The following is a 13,471-nucleotide window of genomic DNA, read 5'->3' as shown; positions in this document are numbered from 1 at the left end:
GCTTTATAAACAGATAAAATCTCTGACCCTGTACTGTAGCATTTTTATATTTGTCCTCTCCCCTACTTTATCTAGTTGCATGACACAAGGTGAATCTACGAGGTCATAGTGGTTGTTCTACCCAATGCTGGGAAAAGCTGCATCTTTTATCACCTACATCACCATGTGTCTGTATTTTTGCCATTATTTCTCACAGGGAAAAAAGAAAAGCCATACTGTTATAAACAGCTCTTTCTAAGTTATGTACTGTTCAGTATTTGTAGCATGTCAGTCTGCTGAAGTTATAAAGCCTTCTGTTTTTCTGTGCCTAACCTTATCGCTTTCCATTTCCTGGCAACAAATCATTCGGGCACCGCTTTGTGACCCTGTTCTATGGGAATCATGTTCATTTGTACTCAGCCTCAGTGGTTCGTCCACAGTTTTCTATTATTGTCAGCTTTCATTATCCTTCTACATTTCCCTACTCAGAACCCCTCTTGTTACATATCTGCCTGGCAATTCACATCAAGGTCTGTGTTCATTCCAGTTAAATATTCCATTAGAAATCATTAGCAAGTCAGGATCATGAAGATGAAAGATTTACATTTTATTATTCCATTGATCTGGATGTTATTGATTCTGGCATAAGGACCTCTGAGGGAGGACAATGAAGCATTTGTAGAAATAGCAAGGGAGAGAAAGTAAGAATATTTATAATCTTCTTTACAACATGTTAGTAGTAAGAGATGCACATAATGAATTAAGAAAATATAAAGGTAAAAATTTTAAATAATAGATCTGTATTAACTTTTCATTTATAAGCCTCAATAAAAGATCTGTATGCAAATTGTGAGTACACTGAACCTCATGAGAATTATTCCCTTTCTTGGCCACCACCTTCCATTTCACCACAACACATCTACAATTACAAGGTCTACATCATCACAGTGCTTAAAGAATTCACAATCTGAAAGTCATCCTTATAAAACAGGAAGATCTTTTTATAGGAAAAGGACAAACAGGGAGGTCAAAAATTCAACTGCTTACATTGGTGACCAATATCTGAGTTAGTTATCTAAGAACTACCCAGGTGGCACTGATTTGTACCTCTAAGATTCTGAAGGACTAATATTTACATTCTCATCCAAAAGGGAGAGGCACCCCTCTGTTTTGCCTGTGTCTCTGATCTGAGTTTGCAACTACAAACTCACAGGGATCCTGGTTGCTGAGGGAGGCAACTCTCAGCTCTGCTGACCCAGCACTACCCTGACACAACGGAGCCCTGCCCACACTTCAGATGGGCTTGCCCTGAAGGTTAGCAATATTGTAAGCTAAGAGATTCCACTCCTTGGTCTGACTTCCCAGAGGTTTTTAATCAAGGACCAGAGCCACAGAAAACAGTTTCTTGCAATTGCTCAATGAAATCAGCACTCTTGTCAGGAATGTCAATTAATTGCTCATTTTCATTAGTGATTGAACTGATAAGAACATCACTCACCAGTACAGCTGTAGGGCATGGAGAGATTCTGTTGCTTCATAAAATTAGTTCCAGTTGGATTCAGACCAAAATCAAATAATTAAACAATAAGGGAAGGGGGAAACAAATCCTTAAAATCAAAAAAGCTATACCATTCTGTTCTATGAACTACTGAAAAAAAAAACTACAGGTGAGAAAAATGTTTTTCTGTGTTCGATGCTGGAAAACTTGACTTCAATGCACTTTATGAAGAGCACATAACCTCTTGGCTGCACAGACCTCGAGACATCTATTCACATGGCATAGTATCCACTCAGGTAGGTGTTAGGCCTTGGCCATGGAGCTCACATGGTAAGCATTTATAGGCATTAGTGGGCTACTTCTGTAAAAACAAATCAAAACCTCTTCTCCATACATGGGAAAAACAGCCTGTGCTTCTAAAGTGACACCGGTGTTATTCACTGCTTGGCAAGTATAGTCAGCATCTATTATCAGCTTATCTTCATAGGAAATCTTTAATCTGATTATACATGAATATAGAACACACAAAAACCTCCTTGTGTGTATTTAAAGGACTGAAATAGAAGGTGAATTTCTCAGCTGCAATTTTCTACCTTCTTTCTCTCCCTCTTCACCTCACTCCTTTGCAGCAGCTACAACTTCTCACCTCCACGGGAGGGATAAGTGCCTGCTATTCAAACCAAAATAACTTAGCTTAAATCACCTCTGAACACAGGTGCAGAGTCTTTATTTAAAGAAAATGGTTTATGTCTTTATTTCAAAAAACTTGGAGGACTGACATAACAGCCAATTATGTTTGCTATGTACCATGCAATAATTCACGTTTTAACTGTAGTTAAAACATTCACAAATATGCCCTCACTTTTGTTGTGCAAATTGTACAAGCATTAAGGACTCAAGTCCCAAAGTAATTGCAGAGACTGTAGGTGCATATTACAGATGTGTATGTCTGCTGGAGGACAGCTGGCAGCAGGTATACATCTTTGCTCTGACCCTTCACACCTTTCAACAATGAACTTTAGCAGACCTGACAATTCAGTCCCCAACACTTGTAGACTTAGGAAATTTACTGGCAAAAAAATATATTTGATTATCTGAACAAAGAAATAGGCAAACAAATAAAATAACATTTGTAAGTATTTTTTGTGTTAGTAATGCAGAGTAACTAGGTGTCTACCAAACAACACAGAAACATTAGATACCTTTCAAAACTGCATCTAGGCAAATACTCGAAATAGGAACTTCAACACTCAGCCACAACTGTAACAAAAAATTAATTTTCTTAAGTTTGGGAACATCTGCTTGAACATGACTTTTTTTTTTTATTTTATACATTCCTCAGAATTTTCTGATTCACTGTCCAAGGCTCAGGACAACTCTGTTACCACAATAAGAACAAAACTATGTGTATTTTATGCTCAAATAAGCAAGAAATCCTGCCTAGGCACTTTGTGCATTAACAATATCCTTTGCTGGTAAGAAAGGATGAAAATGAAGAACAGAAAAAAATTATCAGTGTTTGAGCTGCAGCTAGTCCATGCATAAGGGAGAATCAATACAATTTGTAACTATCAAGAGCTAGAGCCTATAAACAAAAGCTGGTTTAGCAGAAACCTTCCCTCAGTGGCTGTGTCAATATAAGGGTTATTTCCAAGCACCTTTAGTTGTTTTTCTCCATCATGATAAGCATGGACTGTTAATATCTCAAGGCTTTCTCTTCTGATTTCTGTGTAGGGACTTGGAAGAAACAAGAGAGTGCACTGAATAAGCCTTTGAACTTTGCACAGTCTGGTGTGTGCTGAGGAGTCTGACTGCCCTACAGCTGTACATCCTGCACAAAAATGACGACTTGAGGTTCCGTACTTCATTTTCACTTTCTTTAAAAAACAATAATTACCCAAAAAAGTGGGACACAGCTACCATAACTGACCATATTATGAGTTGTAACTTAATGCTACCTAGGGATATGTTAATAAAATGTGATTACGTATGGCACAGGAACAGCGCCAATATATTTTTGTCTCTCAATTCAGGATCAAGCTAAACTGGAGCAAAGCCAGGGAGTGGCTGCAAGGGCAAAAGAGAAAATCACATATTGATCCAGCTGGGACTCAAAGGGAGAAATCACATGTCTTCCATGATTTTATCTGTTTGCTTAACCTCACAGTCAAAGGAAAGCAATTTACTACTGAGGTTTTCATAAGATGCAACATACAGAATTGTGGACTTGTGTCATTTTAAAGAGTTTGATGAGTGTATGTATGGAAAACCTTGAAAGAAAAGAAATTCTAAGGAGGCAGCAGGACACACTACACGGGTGATATAGAGCTGCTTCCTTTCTAATGAGTCTATACAAACTGTCACTTTTGCCTGCCATAAAACACCATAAACCTCCTCACCTTTTCATCAAAAATCATACTGCTCCTATGGGAATATTTATTTAGTGAATGCAAATGACTTTCTCTTACTATGCTGCTCTTCTGCTCCTGCAAATAAACCTACTTAACAGACAATGTGTCTGCAAACTGAGAATGTTCTGAATTTCCCCAAAAGGTCAGATAACTGCTATGATACAACAGTGCTTTCCAAACTCTTTGGAACTATCTTCCTGTGCAGAGCAAGAACAACATATTTCTCTGTGTATGATGCATGATAAAAAAAACCTCCAAAAATGGATAAAATTTATCCAGTACTGCACTAAGAATTCCATTTTCAGTGCTAGCTGGCTAGCAATATGGCATACATTTATAGCTGCTTCAATTGTGTTTTCACTAGGATAAAAATACAATTAAAACTATGACTTTCTATAAAATAAGTCACTTAGTGCTTAAAAATACCTTTTACCCTTCAGCTGAACTTCTAAAATCTAGACAAGTCCACATCAAAGTTAATCACACTGCTTAACAAACTTTACTCATTGTAACTGGTAGGTCTAAGGAGGAAGCTATGATTGGTGTGTAGCTTTTGATACAGTAGTTAGAAACATTCAGCTTTTCATATTATGAAATGTAGATGAGTATCCTGTAACAATCTTACCTTCACATAAATAGCTCATCTATCAGCAAATAAAATTGTATTAGAGTACTGGTAAAGTTGATCATTTTTTAATACAGCTGTAAGTAATAGAAGCCCCATTTTCAATTCCATCTGGCCATGTAAGCTCCTACAACTCGGGAAAAAGAGTTTAGGCTTTCAAGTGGAACTAATAAGAAAGAGTATTCTGTATTTCCTATGTTCCAAATATTTTACTTATTTTTATTTTAATTACAGGCTAATATATTTGTGAAAGTTAATAACATAAAGAAACTGTTACAAATTGAAAAATGTTAATATGAAAGTCTCAATAATGTACCATCGTTTTGAAAATGTGCATAGAATTGCAATAAAAATCTTTACTGCACATTACCTTTAATTATTAAATGTTCCCTTTTAATGATAGAGATAACAGGAGAGTTGAGGGGAAAGTCTTTCTATTTAAAAAAGGATACCTTAGGAATTTGTGCATCAAATCCATTTTACTTCAGGCTTACAAGGGAGAGATTTGGCTAAGACTGTGGGGAGCAACATTTTGAGTCCAATCTGTTCAGTGTAAAACATAACCTGCACTGTGGCCAGAATTATTGGATGCCTTAATCTTCAGGAATAGCAGCAAATGCTTCCTCTGCTGGAGTAAATTAGAGAAACTTCTTTCACACATTTAATATTTCATAGTTAAAAATGCTTTAATCAGCCTTTAAGAAAATCTCTCTGATTCATAGCTGCTTGCAGAAAAACATTCAGAAGTAGATGAGCTGCTATGGGGCCTAAATGCTAAAGGACAGGTTACATCTCTGGTACCCTTTAGATATATCTCCCTGTTTCCCATCAGCTATACGGAGAACTAGACAGTAACTGTACACTTCAACAGCTACTGAAACTGGGGAAAACCTATCTGCCTGTGAGGGATAAGCTGAATCCTATCACTTTTCTCTTTGATATATTGTTTAGTTTGCTTGGATTCTCCCTGGTTTTGCTTAAGATCACATCTTGTACTGAAGTCTAGCATGTCTAACTTGCTCTTGAATCCAATACTGCCTTGACTATAGATTTGAACTTGGTTGGTTATTGCTGAATACAAGACCTCCCTAAGGCAGCAAAACTAAGTAGTGCTGCCTAATGATATCAGTAATATCTGTTCACTATAAAATTGTTCTCTCCTTACTGTAATTCCTGACCTAGAGTATTGTCTACCTGTCATTCTCTAACACAGAGGAAAGATTATTTTCCTCCTTATAAAATAATCTTAACTTTTGTCAAGATGATTTCACCTTCCTAAAGAATGACTCTATTTTTGAGTTTGTCACTTATCAGCCATTAACAGTTAAATCATTTTTTACATGAGTGAACTATAAATTTGGCTCATTTATATCACCAAATACCCTTAATAAAATCCTAGTTTGTTTTTTTTTCCTTGATATTCTCTCTAATGTGCTTATTTTATTTTGTAAATAAAAGTTGTTGTAGAAAAATTAAAAAGGCTCATTATTCTGTTACAGGCATAGCAAAAAGCAATTCATTTCTCCTCCTGACTGTCCTGGGCTTGCATAACCATTGTCTTAATAACAGGTCATAAATAGACATATGGGAAAAATAATAATTTGTACAAACCTGCTTACTTGATTTGGTAGTTTTAAGAGGAGATTTTAAATACGAACATTTAATTAGAAAGCTTCTTAAGGTATTCTTTTCCTCAAAACATGTGGCATGCATCCAAAGCTCTTAATAATGCTGCAGAAGTAAAGCTGTGTTAGTCCTTACACTGACTAAAAGGTAAAAAAATACATGCATTATGGATACAGCTTCTCTCAGGTACTCAGATACCTTTTCACTCAGAATGGCAAGGGTTAGTTTGCAATTCTCCACACTATTGCATGAGTTTTTAACTTAACCATATTAGAAAACCATCCTCTAAAATGCCTGAATATCCTCACCTATCAAGAGGTGCAAATCAATTTTCGCAGGTAATGAGGTTAAATTCTTTATCACCTTCCTTTATGTATTAATTATTAAAATACCTTATATATTAGACCATATTCCTCAAAACAGAGAGCTAGCCTCAGTCATGTTTTACAACATGAATTTTGTATGTGAGGCATATATATTGGTCAATTCATCAGTACTTAAGAATTGTACATAAGAAAAGCATGGTTATGAATTGCATTTACTTTTAAGATTTACCTTCTAATTTCATGCCCAGCATTTTCATAGTCTCTGAATGGAATCACATGGAATCGTGAGGTACCTAAGACTCCCAGCAGCTCCACCTTTGCCTGATGCATGTGCTTACTTTATAACCACACATTACTTAAATCCATTAAGAGTGATTCAGACCACTGTGTAATTTTAGTTTAATGTATAGCCACTTAGATTAATTCCATTAAAACAATTAGTATGCCAAAGCAGAACTTATTTGAAATCATCCCCTGCACATTCCCAAGAGTAGACTCCTTTCTTAATTTAACATAAAGATACAGGAAACTAGACACAGAGAATCTATATTACAAATGGTCTGCCATAGCCCCAGTGGATTCACAATCCATGAAACCATGACAAAAGTACATGGAAAGAATGAAGTATTTTGAATTCTAGTACTATCAAGATTAAAAAAAGTAAAAAATAGTGGAATTATATCAAGTGGTTAAACTGAGGACAGAGCAAACATCACAGGTCTCTATGAAACTGCATCAGATGCTCCCCCTTCCACTTCCACAGCTGAAAGTAATATTTCTCCAGCAAAGTACAGATTAGTGAAACTAGAGTATTTGCCACAATGTATCAATTGTAGTTCAGCCCTTCCCAACTTCCTTGTTTGTCCCTGTCTGATTTACTCATTGGCTATTATCTCCATTTATACTTAAAATAGTTGTAATCCTATTAGAATATGATACTATTTACTATCATATCATACATACGATGTTATGTGTTGCTGACAATGTAAACCCCTAAATTATGAATTGATAAGAACTCACAATTTTAAAAATCACAGATATGGCTAACAACTATTTCCAAACAAAATCCTTCTCTATTGATAGTTGAAGACTTGAAAGGTGGATTTTTAAAAATCTGAGTTAGGAGCATATCTCCAGTACATTTTAAGTGGGACATATAATTCTGTTGTACTTAATGAATTTAAAAAAATATCAAAACTTATGAGTTTCAAAAGGTACCATTTTAAAATTTATGCTTAAATTATATTAATGATTTGAGAATGTAAATTTTGTACTCGGTGAAAGAATAGAGAGGTGTCAGCTTTCTTCATGAAAACATCTTGACCAGTCTGAGCAGAATATTAAGTTAGGAAAGTTTTGCACAGATTAAGGTCTTAGGGATGATGAATTTTGTAAACAGCTGATTTCATAATAATGATGCTCTGGAGATTGCAAAATTCTTCATAGAAACTCTATTCTTCATTTAAAAAAAAGAACAAACAAACAAACAAACTGTCCTCTGAAGATTCTGCTTTTGCTGAAAAAAAAAATATATATATATATATAATATAGAGTGATCATTAATTTTTAGTTTACAAGTGTTGACACCTTATTTTGAGTTTGCCTGCTAGCTTCTCCTCTTATCTTCTCATTCTCTGGTACCATTCTGCTCTTTCAGGATGAAATTTTGCATGTTTGCTTTATAAACAGGGCTAATGCTGCATGCATGTGTGTTTGTGTGTGTGTGTGTTGTCAAAATTAATCTTTTCTCAAAGGCATTTAATTAACCTATCTAAAAACTCAATAGCAGCAAGGCTTTCTGGTCCACTCAGGCTATGATAATGTAACATATGTACATTCATTTAATATTGTAAAGGATAGATAAGAGAAGCACTTTCAAGTCCAGATAGGGGTATAGAATCACAGCATGGCTGAAGTGGGAAGGGACCTCTGGAGATCACTTAACCTTGCCCCTTGGTTTACAGCAGGCTCAGCTGGAACAGGTAACCCATTTTCAGCTTGGTGTCAAACACCTACAGGGACAGTGACTCCACAAGTTTTACAGGCAGTGTGTTCCAGTGTTACTGCAGATTTGCCACAAAATCCCAGCAAACATTGTCTCAGGAAATACCACAGAAAAGGTTGCAAAGTCAGACTCAGACCGTTTTGAATCTTTTCTTCACCTGGAAGTGAAAATGGTGCAAGCAATCTCCTGCAGAAGCAAACATTTGTCTAAGCATTGACAGCAGATAGGAGTCAGTCCTTCCACATATTCTGAACCCTTCTACTTTCCTAAAAAGAAGTAAAAGTAGCAACTATCTCTATTCACCAACAGAATAAACACTCCATCAAAGCAATTAGGATGTCTCTTTGCCTGCACGAGAGTGCAAGTCAAGTTCTGCCCTTACTTTTATGATTGTTTAAAGACTTATAATGCAATATCTGTAAATATATTGCTTTATAGTGTATGATGTTTTCTTGTCATTTATCCCTGGAACTAATACAATATGTTAATACAAATATATGACTAAAGGTAGGCAAAAATCATCTACTTTATACAAGCTAAAATCTATATAGAGAGAAAGAATGCACTTTCTCCTATAGGAAATATTTTATGTACAATATAAGCAGTGATGTTTACCTTTGGAATTTAACTGTAAATTTGGATCTTCACTTTTGTAGTGGGACAATTGAGCAGGGCAGGGAAGCACTGACCAGTCTTATCACTTGTTCCCACCCAAGAAATAGCACTGTATCCACATTGTCATCCTTTTTGTTTGTCTATTTTGTCCAGATGGAAGTAAAAATGAAAATAAAACAAAACAAGACCACCTTTGAAACACCTCCATCCTCCACAAGTGCATCTTCAAGTCCTGTTTCTGGTAAATGATGAGCACTTGTGTTGAATTCAGCAGAGCAGTTCTCATAAAACACTCAGAACATGCTAGGGTAAAAACTCTTGGAGAACATCTGCTTATTTTGTAGATAGAATAATAAAGTTAAATAGAGTGAGAACACTAGGGCAATGTGATTGGAGAACATATTGAATCATGCCACAATTATACTATCATGTATTCTATTACAGTACGTTTATAAACCTAATTAACAGAAAAACTATTCACTTTATGTAATTTTAAATAAGAAACACTAGTTTCGCATGAATAGCTCATTTTGTTTTGATACAAAATTTAGTTGGCAAAATCTTTCAAATGTGGCATTTCTATTAAAATAAAAATACCATAAAGTGATAACATTTTTTTTCTGCCTATGGAAAACAAAAATTAAGTTGGAGCACAAAACTTCTGAAAGCTGCAATGATTCTTCAATCAAATAGCTAGAAAGGTTTGGTTATGGTGTACTAACAGTGATCGTCAAGAATGCAGGGAGTTAAATATGCCCCATGACAGCAAACTAGCATTATCTTTTCCTATTTAAAAACTCTTTCAATGTACATGCCAGTAGGCAGTTACATGCTAGAGGTTTCTTTACTTATGAAATTAAATTAGTTATTAAACTGCCTATTATAAATGAAAATCAATTGTTTTTAGACACCATACTTTGCTAGGTGTCCTACGAAAAATACAGGAAGTAATAAAATAGGGGAATACTAATGTATTTCTTTATTCCTATAACAAATTAAGAAGTTATATTCCCTTTAAGATCATGCTGAGCTGTGAATTTTTCTCCATTTAGCATAAAACTGGTAGAATATCTAAGCAGAAACAAATGTCGTATCAATTACATCAGTACACTGTGCACTGGTGCTTATGATCACCCTTCAGCCATGAAAGTGTCACGGAATATTACATAGATGAATCCTTCAGGAGAAAAAAAAATCTCCCTAATATGTAAATAAAAATCAAAGTAAACAAAAATAAATGAATTTCAAAGTGATTACTAGCAACCAAAAGCAAAATAGTTATTTCATTAAAAAGAAATTAATATGTTTTCTTACCCTTGCAAATGCCCTCCGTAAGGTAGGCAGATGTCCTTCACAATATAGGTCATACTTTGTGAGGTAACACCACCAAGTTGAATGTGACACTCTATTACTACTTTGGCTAAGAGTGATATACTGAATCAAGCATGGTGAGAAGTTGCTTTAATATGCATAAGGGTAGAATTATGTGGGGAAATTGATACTGAACAAAAAGAGAAACTACCTGACTCAAAAATGTTAGTTAATTCTTGCTACTACAAATTATTATAATCTTGAAGAGCAGAGGCTTAATTATAAAATACAGGAAAAGTTGCTTAAGCATAAGAAAAGCTTTTTACTGTGAAGATGATAAAAATATTAGAACTAATTGCACAGAGAACATTTTGGAGGGCTTTCCATCCTTATATATATATTAAGCTTGGCTAGACATGAGCCTAAGCAGACTGATTTGGATGATCCTGATCTGAGCGGGGGACTGGAGGAGATGATCTCCAGAGGCCCCTGCATTTTTCCGTGCTGTAATGCTGTGACTATTAGGAGAGAAAAATGTTACGAAAAATTACCACGAATTGCTGAGAAAGCTAAGGTTCTCCTTTCCCCATTCCCTATGTATCAGTTCAATTATTTTTAATGTTTGAACCTAGAATGCACATCAAAATCAGCGAACAGCGCTATTGTCAACCTCCTGCACAGGAAGCCTGGCAACCTGTGTAAATATTCACCTCTGTAAATAAGTCAAACACAGTGGCAGTGCTGTCCTAAGGAAAAGGAATTTGGGATAAAAAGGCCAAGCGTTAAAGACCTTCCTCTGTTCATGCTTCCCAATGCATAATTGAAAAGAAAGAAATATTTGGGTTTATAACACACCCAAAATATTGGTACTCCAGTACATAAGGTGGACTAGCCTAGTACAGGGAACAGCTAACATACCATGTGAGGTAGAAATTTAACCTCATAAAAATATTGAAAAATATTGCTTTTTTATTTTTCTTTTTTTTTTCTTTTTCTCTTTTAGTAAATGACTTCTTCCAAACCAGATATTTTTTCATTAGTGTCAGGAATGCTTTATCCTACTCTTTCATCTCACCTTGTTGCAATACTTAAGAGTCAGTCAGAGAAATCATGACAGGTATTGATGAAATGCAACAATCTGGGGAAAGAAATGTTTCAAATAAAATGTACAGCTTACCTTTTTATGCTAAACTTTCATGTCAGCCAAATGAAAATAGATCACTTTCTTTGTGCTTTAACAACACAGACCCAGAAGAATATCTGCTAGATATGTCGATAATAACTGCAAACCTTATAATATGCTGCCTACTTTTGCCGTCATAACAGCATCTCCCATTAGCCAGCAATGTATTTTGCTCCAGGTTTTCTTTAAAAATCACTAAAGAGTCATTTAAACTCCTTTTGTCTTTATATTCTTGGAGACAGGGATTCTTGTTTCATGAAAATTTCATAGGAAGAAAAAAATGTGAACTACAGCCAACATTCATATCAACCAAATGGTCTGGTATATTACCTAAAGCAAAAAAAGCTTCTACTCAGAAGCTAAATTCAAAATGACCTTGTGCTTTTTTCAAAAAGGCTGTCAGCTGAGGTCATTGGAATAAATTGTGATAGACAGTGCTTCTCTCTGAAGGCATGTCTAGTACATGAATTGCCACCAAGTAGGGAAAAACCCCAACAAAAAACCAGAAAAGAACATAGTTCCATTTTTTTGCAAATTAATAGTAAATATAATCTACAATAGTTATTACTTCAATGAAACAAAGGTAGGTTTTCATCAACATTATTTAACCATCAGGTATGTTCTACCCTTTTCAAACTTACATGCATAAATGCAATCCTGTTCTCTATTGGGCTCTATTGTTAGCAGTATAGGGAGATGTAAATACATTTCCCCAGCAGGTAGATGCCAGCAGGACAGAAAATTATGCAGTGCTGTTTAAAAATATATGTATTGTAATTGTGTTAAAGCTCACTAAATCACCAAGTTAACAATGAAATGGAAAGGAAGCTGGAAATGCTAGTGAGTGTTTTAATTGAGATTCAAGTATGCAAATTTAAAGCAAACTCCCCACTACTCACTTCTACAAGAAAATTATTGAACAATAATTTGAGAAAATGGCAATTTTCAAAGGGGTATTTTTTCAATTCTTTTGAGAATATACAAGCAACCTCTGTCAAAGGATTTTAACCTGCATGAATCCTCAACTGTTTTCTGTAACAGCACCTTTCCACTGGAATAGTTTGATCGACAGACTATTTGTAACATCTGCCTCTTTTGGGAGCAGATTAATGTTAAGCTGAAAAATATGCTTGGGGTTTTAAAGCAGGTGGAAAAACTCAGTTCTGTTTCAGTGAGAACTGCTTCTAATTCTGGTTTCCACTGTGCTTTAAAATATCCTATATAATGAAGAAAACATATCTTGTCACTTGAAGCATTTAAAGAAGAAAAAGGAGGGGAACGAGGAGTACATATAACTTACCATTAAAGTTCACTGCCCGTATATAACTAAGTAGTTCTTTACCATCAATTGTGTTCATCCTCGGGCATAGACCAATATATCCAGGACAGAGATCTTTATGCATGTTGTGTAGTGCATAGGCCATGGAATATACTGCATCAATAACAAACTGAACTTTCCCTTCTTGCTCGTAGGCCGAATCTCTTGCAATTCTTTCTAAGCCTAAGAAAGAAAGATAAAAAGTCATCTTACTTCTGTTTGTGTGTCTGTGTACACACAGGGGTATTTGCATGCAAAAATTCACAGTAGAACATAAATAATTCCAGTCAGATTGATAGACAAAGTTAGGACTCATCTATCCATCACTTAAATAAACAAGACAAGGAAAAATATGGCCATCTGGTTTTGCCTCTAATCATTGTACGCTGTGCCAGGTATATAAACAGTATATTGAGTTCTAGGCTGGGAAAGATGACAGAACATTTCATTACAAGAAAAAGAAATACAGTTATATGTATTTCTACAATCCAGTAAGAAAACACTCCTATCTTACTGACTTTTGTTCAACAGCTATTTATTGTTATTTATAGGACACTTCTACAGCAGCCTGCCA

General features: G+C 35.2%; 1 protein-coding gene across 1 annotated transcript in view; it reads right to left on the bottom strand.

Moving 5' to 3' along the window:
* Positions 1-13,471, bottom strand: part of GRM8 (glutamate metabotropic receptor 8) — a 320,064-nt gene that overhangs the window by 99,019 nt on the left and 207,574 nt on the right. Inside the window, exon 6 of the mRNA XM_054399899.1 lies at positions 12,880-13,080. Within this exon, the coding sequence (XP_054255874.1) occupies positions 12,880-13,080 (201 nt within the window). The remainder of the gene's footprint in view (positions 1-12,879; positions 13,081-13,471) is intronic.

The sequence above is a fragment of the Indicator indicator genome, chromosome 3 (assembly GCF_027791375.1).
Source record: "Indicator indicator isolate 239-I01 chromosome 3, UM_Iind_1.1, whole genome shotgun sequence".
NCBI lineage: Eukaryota > Metazoa > Chordata > Aves > Piciformes > Indicatoridae > Indicator > Indicator indicator.
This window is presented reverse-complemented; position numbering and strand designations above follow the sequence as displayed.